This window comes from Arabidopsis lyrata, assembly GCF_000004255.2.
Source record: "Arabidopsis lyrata subsp. lyrata unplaced genomic scaffold ARALYscaffold_1, whole genome shotgun sequence".
NCBI lineage: Eukaryota > Viridiplantae > Streptophyta > Magnoliopsida > Brassicales > Brassicaceae > Arabidopsis > Arabidopsis lyrata.
Window position 1 is genome coordinate 8,009,158 of NW_003302555.1, and position 11,977 is coordinate 8,021,134.

The following is an 11,977-nucleotide window of genomic DNA, read 5'->3' on the forward strand; positions in this document are numbered from 1 at the left end:
AGGTGTAAAACAATCATCTAGATTTAATAATATGTAGAATATTTTCTTTCATACAAAATCAAATGCTTCCAAAAAGAAAAGAAAAAATTGTTAAAGACAAAGAAGGAAAATTGGAGAATGGAACTAGAAAAGTCTGGTGTTGTAGGAGGCACAAGAAGAGCACTTGTGATAGAGCCAATGGTAAGGAGCATTTCCCTTTCTCCCACAATCATTACATAGTATTATCTGCACCCAGTTATCCATATGCTTAACTTAAATTTAGACGATGGAACTGATATTTTGCATATGTATGAGTGTGAGAGAGAGATGAACCTGAGTTTGGTTTAAGTATTCATCTGGCATCTTTTGTTCTGCGAGCAGTGCGTCTAACATTCTAAAGTAAACCTGTGTGAGAAGAAAGTTATTTGATTAGTGAATCACCTGAGTGTTTTATCACTGCATGCGTTGAGCTTTTTCTTCTTAGGAGCATTTGAGGCCGTTAGCTATCTTTCACGCGACTATTATTAGTAATTGTTCAACGAGAGAACCAGAATTTGGTTTATCTAACCTGCATATCTCCAAGTGACTTGCTGCAAATAGGGCATGTGTAATGCGAACATGTGTACTCCTACAACCACAAAACATCACACACCCTTCAGTAACATTCTTAGCAAATATAACAAACCGAGAAAGTTAAGCACCTGAAAGCATGTTGAATGCATCACGTGACCGCATGGAAGAGCCTTCACCGGAGAATTTGAGGTAAATATGTATTCATGACAAATCGGGCAATTATCTTCTAAGCACTTTTCTCTGCATACATGTTCTACTAAGGTTCGCGACATACAAGCGTTGCATTTCATGCAATGAAAGTAGTCAATGCTCAGTCCTTTTCCTAGCCGGCAGAGATTGCAGTATGGACAATGATAGATTTCCCTGCAAAGAAAATCTTTAATCGTCAAAAACTACTATAGTAGTATGTTAATACTCTCCAGTTTTGACCAGACATCAGAAATAAATTGCCTTTAGAAATAGTAGTAGAAGATTTACCTATCATCGTCAAACAACTTGCATATTTTGCAGTAGTATTTTCCCATCGATGAATTGCATGAAGTATTTGAGCAACTAGCACCTACTGGCTGAATTATCATGCACTTCATGCACATCATCTTTGTGATCTGTTTTCTACACAAAGTATTTAAGAAAATTAGAGACAGATCAAGCTGCAACAAAATTTACTGATGTTTGATACATAGAAATGAAGCCCCTACCTATCCAATAAGTGATCAACCTCTTCATCATGGCATCGTATACACGTGTAGAGCTTGTTGCAACACGGAGCAAGAAGCTTGCAACTTCTCTTGTAGTGTTTGCAACCAAAGATCAATTTGTGAGGATCTCGATAAGATGGATTCTGACCAGGAACTGCTTCCCTATTGCTTGAGAGAATGGATGGTTCAAGATTGTATATCCGTTGTGTAGCAATCCAACGGCTGAAAAAGTACACAATCTAGTGTAAGTCAAGTAAAAACAAAGAACATAGACAGAGTGTTGTATATGGATGATTCTTGCACATATATGTACAAGACTAAACAGACTACTCGTTTAAATTGAAGGTATTATAAGATGACAGAAATATGTTCTCTTACAGAAATAAGATTGTAAGTTTGTAACACTTACCTCATTAACAAGTTCTGGATGATATATGATTTCTTCTGAGGATCCAGGGCAGAGTCGCGAGATATTCTTCTAATTGTGGCCTCCACATCTTCTTGACTCATTGATAACAAGCACTCATATCTACTGTCATGGCCAGATTGGCTAGTATTCTGCAACATCTGAAAAGCTTGCGCGTTGCTGTCGGTTTGTTCTTTGTACTTCCTTTCATCAGCTCCTGTACACACCTTTTTACTTTCTGAAATTTCCCGATGATTCTCCTCTTTGTTTCCAAATTCTCCCTTGTTATTAGGAGAAGCATTTCCAAGTGGCTTATTCATGAGACCTTTTAACTCTGTCTCTTCTAGAGGTTTGCTGCAAATGCTCACTTTGTCCTCATCAGCAGCTCCTTCAACGAGATAACTCCAAACAATATCTAATGGATCTGAATTCTCAGATGGATCCTTATTTGCTTCCTCTGTTTCCTCTTCTACAATATGAGAATTGTACCATTCTGTTAGCCATTCACCAAACATAGTTTTCCTTGTTGCTTGTCGCCACAGGGACATCACAGCATGTTGTTCATCAGGGATCAAAGATTCCATTAACCATGGAATCATATCTTGCAATATTTCTCCACTTATTCTTCCAAGCATGGATGCTATGATTTTTTCTTGTTCTGCAATAGTGAAGCAGTCTCTGAATAAACACCAGAGCTCAGTTTCTTCTCGGTGGAGATGCTCAGACAGTAGCTTATGAATGGATTTGCATATATCTTGAAGGCTCATACACAACTTCTCATACTTCACATTCTTGTGGTCTAGTACCAACATGTTCAATTCAGCCATCTCATTCAAAAGGAATGATACTTTGTCGAGGTGTTCGACTTCCAGTTCGTGATCAATACTGTATGACTGACTAATGTTTTGTAGTTTACCCTTTGCCTCCAAGGCTGGAAATGCAATCTCATCTTCTGCATCTGAGTGAATTTGATACAAGAACTTTATAAGATGAAACCGCTGATGAAACTCCCCGAGGAAGCTACAATCTGTTGCGAGCCGAGCTGAACCACATACAAGGTAGTCTAGATCTTTCTTCATTGCCTTGTGGAAGAAGAAAATCAGATCGATTGGTTTCAAATCCATATTTAAGTGCTCTCCAATATTCTTGTTACCAAAAATATCAGGAAGATGTTGAAGTGGCCTGAGCTTTCCTGGGATAAGTATTTGCTGATTCATCGCACTCGAGTAAGGTGTTTCATTCATGTAACCAAGAGGTGGATCCATTGATTGGAAATAGGTAGAGGACTTATTTTTAAGCAAATAAGGATCAGATCCTTTGCATAGTTGCGGCTGTGATTGATGGACGAAAGATCCAGAAGCTTCTTCAGTGTGTTCCTCTTCAACGGAACATCTCGGTTTGAACATAAAGGAAAGCTCATTCCAGAAACTTTCAACTGGCGTTTTGCCAGAATAACCGAAGCGAAACCACTGCAACAAGAGGTGTGCAAAAGGTTTATTCAGAAAAGAATCTTCCGAACTTAAGAAGTGAATAATTGAGTGACATTCATCTTCTGGCAACTGAGCAGAGAACCACATTATGACACACTTAAGTAATCCAAGAGGCAGGACATGAAGGCTTCTGTATAGGAGTTGCCTGTGCATTTCAATGTTGCAGTTCTTGCTGATGATTGGGAATACCTGGAGAAGAACAATGAGTGAATACTTTAAATGTAATTTCTGAAGCTAAACATTTCAAAGTGACTATTCTTTAAAAACATGCAATAAGTTCTAAAAATCTATTTTCAAAAAAAAAAAAATACCAGAGAATCAAAGTGCATAAGAATATATGAATAGTTTACCTCTGTTTCCTCTATAGAAAACTGCTTGGTTACTGTCAATATTAGGGACTCCAGTTTCTCCTGAAGCGTTATGACAAAATTGTCACTCCCTGTTCTAGTTTCAAGGTCTAGTGACTTCTTGAAGTTTTCCACATGGTCATCTATGGTGAATTGTTTGGAAAAGGAAGAGTGTTGTTGATCCACCATTTCTTCAAACACTGGGTAAAAGAACTTCTTTAATGCATTGCTGAAATAAAGTATGTCACCAGTTTCTCAGAGAAAAGGAAACAAGACAAGTCCAAGAAACTACACACCATATCAAAGTGAAAAAGAAAAAAAAAAGAAGAAAAGGCAAGTTTCCCAAATTATTACCTATAAAAGATAAGGACATCAGCAAGGAAGTTTAGCCGAACCACGAGCACATTGAGGTCCAACGAAAGGCTTGGAAATGTCAATTGGCATAATCCTTTTTGAATGTCTACCAAATCTTTTTTAATTGCATTATGCCAAAGCTGGATACCATGAACCAAAGTATGTCCTGTATTTGGACTAGAAAATGACATTTTACTCCACTGCCAAAAACGTTGAAACATCCCACTTGATGATGAAGAGTTGTTCATATTTACAGACACTTCTACATACTGGACTCCTTTCATGATCTTTGTAAGAGCCGTCAAAGAAGATGGAATATCATCAACTAGCCAAGAGTTTATAACCTTCAGAAATAAATTTAAATTTTGTTACAATAGCCAACAAATGAAAGAAAAATAGATATAAGAATATACCAGTTGCAAGGTGACTTCTTTTGGGACAACTTCTTTCACACAATTCTCAACTTCAGATTTCTCCTTGGGAGAGAGTAAAGAAGTCATCCAAGGGAAAATTTCTTCCAACACCATCACTGGAACACTACAAATGAACTGCCACACTAACGATGCCTGTTCTTCAAAGGAGAAGTTCTCAATCATCAAAGGAAACACCTGCAATACAGAATATATATGGCTGCTCAGGCTCCAAAATGTGACTATCTATAAGATAGTTTCTGAGTACCATATGCAAAAGACAGTGTAATTGTGACAAGCCAAAGCCTATATATATACCTGCCGCTCTTCTTTAAGCATATGTTGACATATGGATGACTGAATTGTGCCAATGCATAAAACAACTTCACGAAGTACATGGGCTCTGTTCCCTTTCTCCTCTTCAAGAACATTTAGCCAATGAAAAACAGAAGTGAAAAGATCATCTGTGGCATCATGTTCAAGCGAGTAATTGAAAACAATGTTCTTCACACGAGTGTCCAAAGCTGAAAATATAACCTGCCAGTAAAACAAACATTAAAGGGATTGTGAAAACAAAATGTACTTAAGAACTATTCAAGTTTTTTTTTTTTTTTTTTTTAACTATTCAAGTTTTTGATCCTAAAAAGACTATGTGCACTCTCACTCGTTGACTTTTTAGCTCTATGTAAGATCGTGTAATCTTTTGGTGTGCTATATATATTCTGACAACAAAGACAAGCAGAGAATTTCCAGAATCTACTAGTAAAACCAATTCGTAGCCAGCAAAAAAGATGATAGCTAAATATTTAGCTCATATATGAATCATCAGTACCTAAAATGCATAATTTTGCTAATTTCTCAAAATTAGAGAGTATCCATTGTTTTACTTAAACGATATTAAAAAAGTAAACGATATTAAAAAAACTTTATCTCCATGTTTCCTTATTGTGACTTTAATTAGCTCGAGATCTAACCTCATCTTCAGCTGCGGAATGATACTTATATACAAGCTTAAGAAAATCAAACTTATACCGGAGCTCCACCGCTAGATCGGAACCGGACCGGACGGTATCACCGGCCAGAAAGTGGAGCTCCGCTAGCTGCGCACGGAAAGCCTTGTGGAAGTAAACAAACAAAAGAATGGGAGCATCGGACAACCGAGCATTCACCGCCGAAGCGGAGGAGGAAGAAGTCGACGCAATATCCGGCGGTTTATTAACCTCCCGACGGTTCTTGTCCGGCGGAAGTGGAAGAGGATATCCAACTCCCATCCACCATAAACAGGAGAGGAGGTGGAGGTAGAAGAGAAGAAAAAGAAGGAAAGAAGAAGGAAACGCGTTGACGAGAAGAGAAGGTTATTTAAAGGCTCGATCATCGTCGTCGTCTTCAAGCTCTCTCTCTCTCTCTCTCTCTCTCTCTCTCTGCTGTGTAGATTAAGGGTTTGTTAATTAATTTTTAAGGGTTTTATTATATTACACAAGTGATGGAGACGTTATAAAAACTTAACAACCAATAAGGCTTTTATCATACATTGGCGGGATTTATTTACTTGTTTTTTTTTTTTGGTAGGCAGGATTTATTTACTTGTTGGTCCCCATGTGATCCCCCATTTTTCTATTTGTCCTTTACTGTTTTTTTCTTCCATTTGTAAATTTATCTCCGACAAAAACATTGTTTTATTTTTAAGGCATATAATATAAAATTTTGCATGGAAACTTCTTTGATCCAAGTAGTTGACCAATAGGTTATTTAATTCTTTTACATAAGGTATAATGTTTGATGCAAATTTAGCAGATTAATAAAGTAAAGTTTTCCATAGATCTCTAACGTTCTGCAAATAAAAAATATTTGTCTTCATTAATCATTATCCATGTGAATGTGTCACATATATAATTATTTTTCACAAATTTTGTAATGTAATTACAAATTTACAATTGTCTGTTAAACTATTCGTCATGTTTCTAATTGTTGCAAGAAGTTAGATTCATTCGTCGTTAAAAGATAACAAATTAGTATATCAATTTTTGAAATTTGAATTAAAAGGAGAGCGCGTGAGTTTACTCGCGTCTCGCTCCTCTCTCTTCTTCATCTTCTGATCGCAACCTCGTGAACCGTAGATCTGAGTTTCTCTGGCGATTTCGGCGTCGATGAGGAACCTATGGTCTATGGCTCTTCAACCGTAGTCTGTCGTTTTTTTTTTCGGTAAGATAGATTCATTCGTCGTTAAAAGATAACAAATTAGTATATAAATTTTTGAAATTTGAATCAAAAGATATCAAATTTATTTTGTCATCTACATCATATATGATATAATTTGTTTTAATATTATTTAACCCCCACCATTAGCCTGGTTTATATACACACTCAAACATAAAACTAAAAAATAATTGACTCTGCCAAAAACAAAAAGAGTTTAAATAGTTGGATTTGCTAAATAATTGACGTGACCAAAATATAAATGACTCATTACGTGACGTTCATTGGGTGATCCCGTCACCATCCCCGTTAATTAATCTCTCCCAACTGTCCAACACGTGTCACCATGTGGCTGTTGCGTGGCAAACGGCGAACTAAATGGGCCTAATATTCAGCTTCGATGAGCCCGAGCCCAAGCCCAAGAACGAACCTAAAGAAAATAAAACTGATTTAAAAAAAAAAATTGGTTCAACATACAAAACTATCAAATTCGTGCACAGTTTGCGCCAAGAGGTGGACAAAGTAAGTACTGTAATTCTGTCTTTTTCTTCTCCGGCGGAAGATGGCGACGGAGATTCTCAGAACGAAATGGATGGCGATGACGGTGAGTATATGGATCCAGTGTACCGGAGGAGGTTCCTACACCTTCGGAATCTACTCCGCCATCTTAAAGTCAACTCAATCTTACGACCAATCAACCCTTGATACAGTCTCCGTCTTCAAAGACATTGGTGGTAACGTTGGAGTTTTATCGGGACTTGTATACACTGCAGCCACCTTCAGTCGCCGTCGCCGTGATGGACGGGAACGTCGAGAAGGACCGTGGGTGGTGATTTTGATCGGAGCGATTTTGAACTTCACCGGTTATTTCCTAATGTGGGCTTCTGTTACCGGTTTAATTACACGGCCTCCGGTTCCGGTTATGTGTCTATTTATGTTCATAGCTGCACAGTCTTTGACGTTTCTTAACACGGCAAATGTTGTGAGCTCTTTAGAGAATTTTGCTGATTATGGTGGCACTGCTGTTGGCATTATGAAGGTATAAGAAAGGCTCAATTTTTATGAAATTTTCTTTGCTTAGAGTTGATATCTTGTTACTTCTAGTTCTTTGTGACCTTAGGATTGATATATTTTCACTCTGATTCTGATAAATTAAATTAGTTAAATTGAACCTCACAAGACAGAGGACTCGAAGTTTGGGTTCTTGATTTGGAAAATTATCAATTATGCCTTTGCGCTTGTTCTTTGCAGGGTTTTGTTGGTCTAAGCGGAGCAATGTTAATTCAGCTTTATGAAACAATATGTCCTGGAGATCCAAAGACTTTTATTCTTCTACTTGCAATAGTACCTTCACTTCTCTCTGTCTTGGTGATGCCTCTAGTCAGGATATACAAGACAAGCACAGTCCATGAGAAGAAGCATTTGGATGGTTTATCAGCTTTGTCGCTTATCATTGCAGCTTACCTTATGATTACTATTATTCTGAAGACCATTTTAAGTTTACCATCAGGGGCCAATGCCGTCACACTTGCAGTTCTACTCGTTTTGCTTGCATCGCCTCTACTAGTTGCGGTAAGAGCACGCCGAGGCAGTGTCGAGAAACCGTTGTCATCTCTTTATTCTCCTTTGGTAGACAAACTGGAAACCAAAACCTCTGGAGAGGTTGTGGTGTTAGATGAAGACAAAAGCTTGAATGTTTTACAAGCTATGCGTAATGTAGACTTCTGGTTGTTGTTTCTTGCCATGATATGTGGAATGGGATCTGGAATTTCGACGATAAACAATATCAGACAAATAGGTGAGTCTCTTCGATACACTAGCGTCGAGATAAACTCATTGTTGGCTTTATGGAGTATATGGAACTTTATTGGTCGGTTTGGAGCCGGTTATGCCTCGGATTTATTGCTACACAGAAAAGGATGGCCGCGTCCGTTGCTAATGGCTACAACTCTTGGAACCATGACCATAGGTCATCTAATCATAGCCTCTGGTTTTCAAGGAAATCTTTACCCCGGTTCGATAATCGTAGGCATTTGTTATGGCTCACAATGGTCGTTAATGCCAACAATTACATCAGAACTGTTCGGGGTTAAGCACATGGGCACAATCTACAACACCATTTCGATTGCTAGTCCTATGGGTTCATATATCTTCTCTGTAAGATTAATTGGGTATATCTATGATCATACCATTACCGGGGAAGGTAACACGTGTTACGGTCCTCATTGTTTCCGATTGGCATTTGTGATCATTGCATCTGTGGCTTTCCTAGGATTTCTTGTCTCATGTGTGTTGGTTTTTCGGACAAAGACGCTATATCGACAGATCTTCGAGAAGAGGTTGCATCGTCGATAAGAGTTGTGACTTGTGAATATCATTAATTTATGTACACAATGTTGTACAACAGAGCCATTTGTGTTTTGTATATACAAACATGGGATTGTTAAAATGTATTATTGATTGTAAAATCTAAACTATGTAAAAATACAAGTACATATATTTGTGTGAGGTTCTTTGGTTTTTGGAGAAGTTAGGTTAAAACTTTAAATTCGTTTCTAATGTTTAGTCCATGGAGTTTAGCAGTGTGACATAAATGAAGTATTAATGTAAGAAGCCAATGGTAGATTTTTATACCTCCTTGGACTGATTGAGAAGATCATTAATGATGAGCCTTGCTATTTAGAGATCCTTTACTTGAGATGGTAATCATGTATCTTTTTAATGGGTTTCTTCAATTGTCATGTTGATATACACCTAGACCTAGTTATGTTTCCCAAATCAATATTTTCATACAATTATCTTTGTAATGTTTTTAAAAAATTTGTTAAATCGAAAATTTCTGTAGTTCTTTTATAGTAACAAATCTAATACTACTATTTATAAAAAGATTTTTTTTTTTGTTCAAAAATCAATAAAGTTTTTTTTTTGTTGGGTTAATAAAGAAAACAATATATATTTTATATCTTGAGAGAGCCCTAATAAAACTGTGAGCCCCTATTTCGCCTGTCCTCGAGTTTCACTCTCGCTTTTAGAGTCGTTGTTTCCTTTCCTCTGATCAATTCTCTGAGAGACCTATTTGACATTTTATTTACCATCTCAATCTTCTTTTCCTCAGATTTTCTTCTTCCTCTCTCTCACACACAAACCCCAAAAACGACAACGTTTTAGAACCCAACACCAGTCGACGCTTTTGGACCTTCCTTTCTTCCTCCTTGTCTCCTGATTAACCGATTTCGATTTCCCCACAATGCCTTAAGGGTTTTGATTCTCTCTCCCTAAAAAGCTCAATTGTAACCCAAAAAAATAAACCCTAATTTAGATCTTTGATCTCTAATCCTCTCTAATGGGTTCCTCCTCCGATATCGTCCCTGACCGATCTCCAGCCGACGATGTAGCTCCGGTTACAGATACCAAAATTCCAAAGGAGGAGCCTTCGACGCTTAGGAGAACGCGTCCTTCTCGGGCTTGTACTGTTAGGGCACAGCAGCGGCTTCAGGAGCTTCAAGCGGCGGAGAGGAAGCTTAAGCCGCCTAAGAAGGAGTATAAACGAGAGCAGCATCGACGGAGAGAAGAGGTTGTGGAGGAAGATGAGGATGTGGATGATGATGATGATCAAGAGCAAGAAGAGGACGGAAATGATGAGAGTAAGCCGCAGCACGTTGCTGGAGGAAGTTCTGCTAAAATCATTACTTCTCTTGTTCCACCACCGGAACCTTCACAGATGCCGCGATGGAATCTTCGTTCTATGTGGGAACTTGCTTCTGTGCTCAATTTCTTGCATGTGAGCTCTCTGTTTTCTTCAATTCTCTGATATTTCTGGTTCTTAGCTGCCATTGAGTAAACTAACTCTCAAAGCTCATCTTTTTTTTGTTTCTTTTTCTGGATGGTGATGAAGGTATTTAGACCGCTTTTGAAAATCAATGCGGAGTTTTCAGCGGAGGAGTTTGAAACGGCTTTGCTTACTCCAAACGATACTTTAAGTGATATTCATATTCCTCTGCTAAAGGTTGGTGCTTTGGTCATCCATTAGTTGTGTTCATTTCTACTCATTTGGTGTACTACTCGTGTCTTATTGATTTTTCCCTAATTCTTGTTGGTTTCTGTTTGTATTTACCTTCAATGTACTACTAGAGGTTGTCTCATTGACATGAACAGAACTTTGTTTGGGTGCTTTAGACCGAGTGTTGGCTCTTATTAGTAAGAAAACTAGTGATAAGACATTTTTTGACGTATTAAATGGTTCTAGAACAGAAAACTTGCCTTAGTTTTGAGTGAGAAGATTCTGTGAAAAGTTTAGATGTTATATGGAATCTGGGGTGCTGTGGCCAGTGAGAAATAGAAGGGGACTTGTTAAAGATGTGTTAGTGTCCTATATCTTAACTGCAATTTGCTTACAAAGTAATGTTACCTCTAGTTCACATGAATTTGCTTCTCTTTGAATCCTGGGTGTATCTTTGTCTGCACTTCAAAATAAATATTCCAATGGGTAGGACTAAAATTTTTGGAAGCCCCTTTATAATGCGGCTTGGGTAGACTACAACCAGCTTGTTCAACTATCTCTTTAGCTTACTGAGTCTTTCTCAGTTTGGATTGAAGGGACTCTTACTTCAAATCATTTTGGCTGAGCTGCTGATTGACCAAGATATAACATCTATGTTTTTGGGTAGCTTTCCTCGTAGGCCTGTACTGCCCAGTACAGATCACTAGTATTTCTGCGCCTTCATGACTTTTTTAGAGTCCCCTGATTGAAGTCCTTGATCGTTTTCATGATATCATGATACTTTTTTGTTGTGCATATTTATTATTGCAATTTTACTCTAAAGTGCTGCAGTTGTTTTTGGTTTATGTTGATACTAATCAATCATGATTTGGAATTAACTGTATTCTCCAATACTATGAAATGTTCAAATTTCTTAATAGTTTCTCTCTATGAGCAATATACCATTTTCTTCTTTTCAAATTGCAGGCCATTCCTCCTGTAACTCGAATGGCTCTCACCCGTGATACCTGGGTAACTGTCCTGTGCAGAAAAATAAGAGATTGCTGGCATTGGGTAATGATTGCTAAACTTCTTTGTCCTGATAAATGAAGTACTTTTTGCATTATATGATCTTCTGACATGATCTTCACCTACTCATCTAGGTCGCAGAAGGGGACCTCCCTATTGTTGCCTCGCAAGGGTGAGTTGTTATAATTTTCTGAATATCATGGTAACCGATGAGTGATGCATTTATGAGCTTCTCTTCTTAATCTTGTAGGCGGGAGATTGAAGCGTACAAAAATCTTGATCCAGCCATCCGTGTGGTGATTTTAAAAGCGTTATGTGATATTCGTGTTGAGGTATTGTTGCTACTGTATGACGATCTATTATCTAAATCTCGATAACACTACTTGTATTGGTGTGCCATCTCTGTATTGTTTGATGCTCTTGTTTTATCCTCTAAACTTTTTGTTATTTGTGAACGCACTAGAGTTGTAACTGTATTTTCATTATGTTTTAGATTTGTATTTATGTATATATGTT

At 37.7% G+C, this 11,977-nt stretch overlaps 3 protein-coding genes across 5 annotated transcripts in view; 2 read left to right on the plus strand and 1 right to left on the minus strand.

The window, feature by feature from the left end:
• Nucleotides 1-3: 3 nt before the first annotated feature.
• On the minus strand, nucleotides 4-5,679 carry LOC9326368 (zinc finger protein BRUTUS-like At1g18910). The gene is made up of 12 exons (XM_021011203.1): nucleotides 5,232-5,679; nucleotides 4,576-4,794; nucleotides 4,261-4,455; nucleotides 3,848-4,191; nucleotides 3,497-3,722; nucleotides 1,660-3,335; nucleotides 1,251-1,472; nucleotides 1,030-1,164; nucleotides 681-915; nucleotides 548-607; nucleotides 313-384; nucleotides 4-225 (listed from the first exon to the last, which is right to left on the minus strand). The coding sequence occupies exons 1-12, from the start codon at nucleotides 5,526-5,528 to the stop codon at nucleotides 124-126; spliced, it is 3,783 nt and encodes a 1,260-aa protein (XP_020866862.1). The 5' UTR covers nucleotides 5,529-5,679; the 3' UTR covers nucleotides 4-123.
• A 1,203-nt stretch (nucleotides 5,680-6,882) lies between these two features.
• LOC9329086 lies at nucleotides 6,883-8,975 on the plus strand. Its single transcript, XM_002890260.2, has 2 exons — nucleotides 6,883-7,492; nucleotides 7,705-8,975. The coding sequence occupies exons 1-2, from the start codon at nucleotides 7,016-7,018 to the stop codon at nucleotides 8,806-8,808; spliced, it is 1,581 nt and encodes a 526-aa protein (XP_002890306.1). The 5' UTR covers nucleotides 6,883-7,015; the 3' UTR covers nucleotides 8,809-8,975.
• Nucleotides 8,976-9,441: 466 nt separating this feature from the next.
• Nucleotides 9,442-11,977, plus strand: part of LOC9326369 (DDT domain-containing protein DDR4) — a 5,906-nt gene continuing 3,370 nt past the window's right edge. For 2 of the 3 annotated variants that reach the window (XM_021014361.1, XM_021014362.1), the window contains exons 1-5: nucleotides 9,443-10,234; nucleotides 10,349-10,459; nucleotides 11,420-11,506; nucleotides 11,596-11,633; nucleotides 11,712-11,793. In XM_021014361.1, the coding sequence (XP_020870020.1) occupies nucleotides 9,797-10,234; nucleotides 10,349-10,459; nucleotides 11,420-11,506; nucleotides 11,596-11,633; nucleotides 11,712-11,793 (756 nt within the window). In that variant the 5' untranslated portion in view covers nucleotides 9,443-9,796. Of the gene's footprint in view, nucleotides 10,235-10,348; nucleotides 10,460-11,419; nucleotides 11,507-11,595; nucleotides 11,634-11,711; nucleotides 11,794-11,977 lie in introns of all 3 variants that reach the window. The other variant, XM_021014360.1, reaches the window with a different exon arrangement.

What these genes read in the sequence shown, in the direction of transcription:
- LOC9329086 (XM_002890260.2), top strand. Translation starts at nt 7,016, where the DNA reads ATGGCGACGGAGATTCTCAGAACGAAATGGATGGCGATGACGGTGAGT. An exon ending in CTGCTGTTGGCATTATGAAG is followed by an intron (nt 7,493 to 7,704) that starts GTATAAGAAAGG and finishes TGTTCTTTGCAG; the next exon opens with GGTTTTGTTGGTCTAAGCGG.
- LOC9326368 (XM_021011203.1), bottom strand. Translation starts at nt 5,528, where the DNA reads ATGGGAGTTGGATATCCTCTTCCACTTCCGCCGGACAAGAACCGTCGG. An exon ending in GATGTCCTTATCTTTTATAG is followed by an intron (nt 3,723 to 3,847) that starts GTAATAATTTGG and finishes ACTTTATTTCAG; the next exon opens with CAATGCATTAAAGAAGTTCT. An exon ending in AAGTTGTTTGACGATGATAG is followed by an intron (nt 916 to 1,029) that starts GTAAATCTTCTA and finishes TTTTCTTTGCAG; the next exon opens with GGAAATCTATCATTGTCCAT.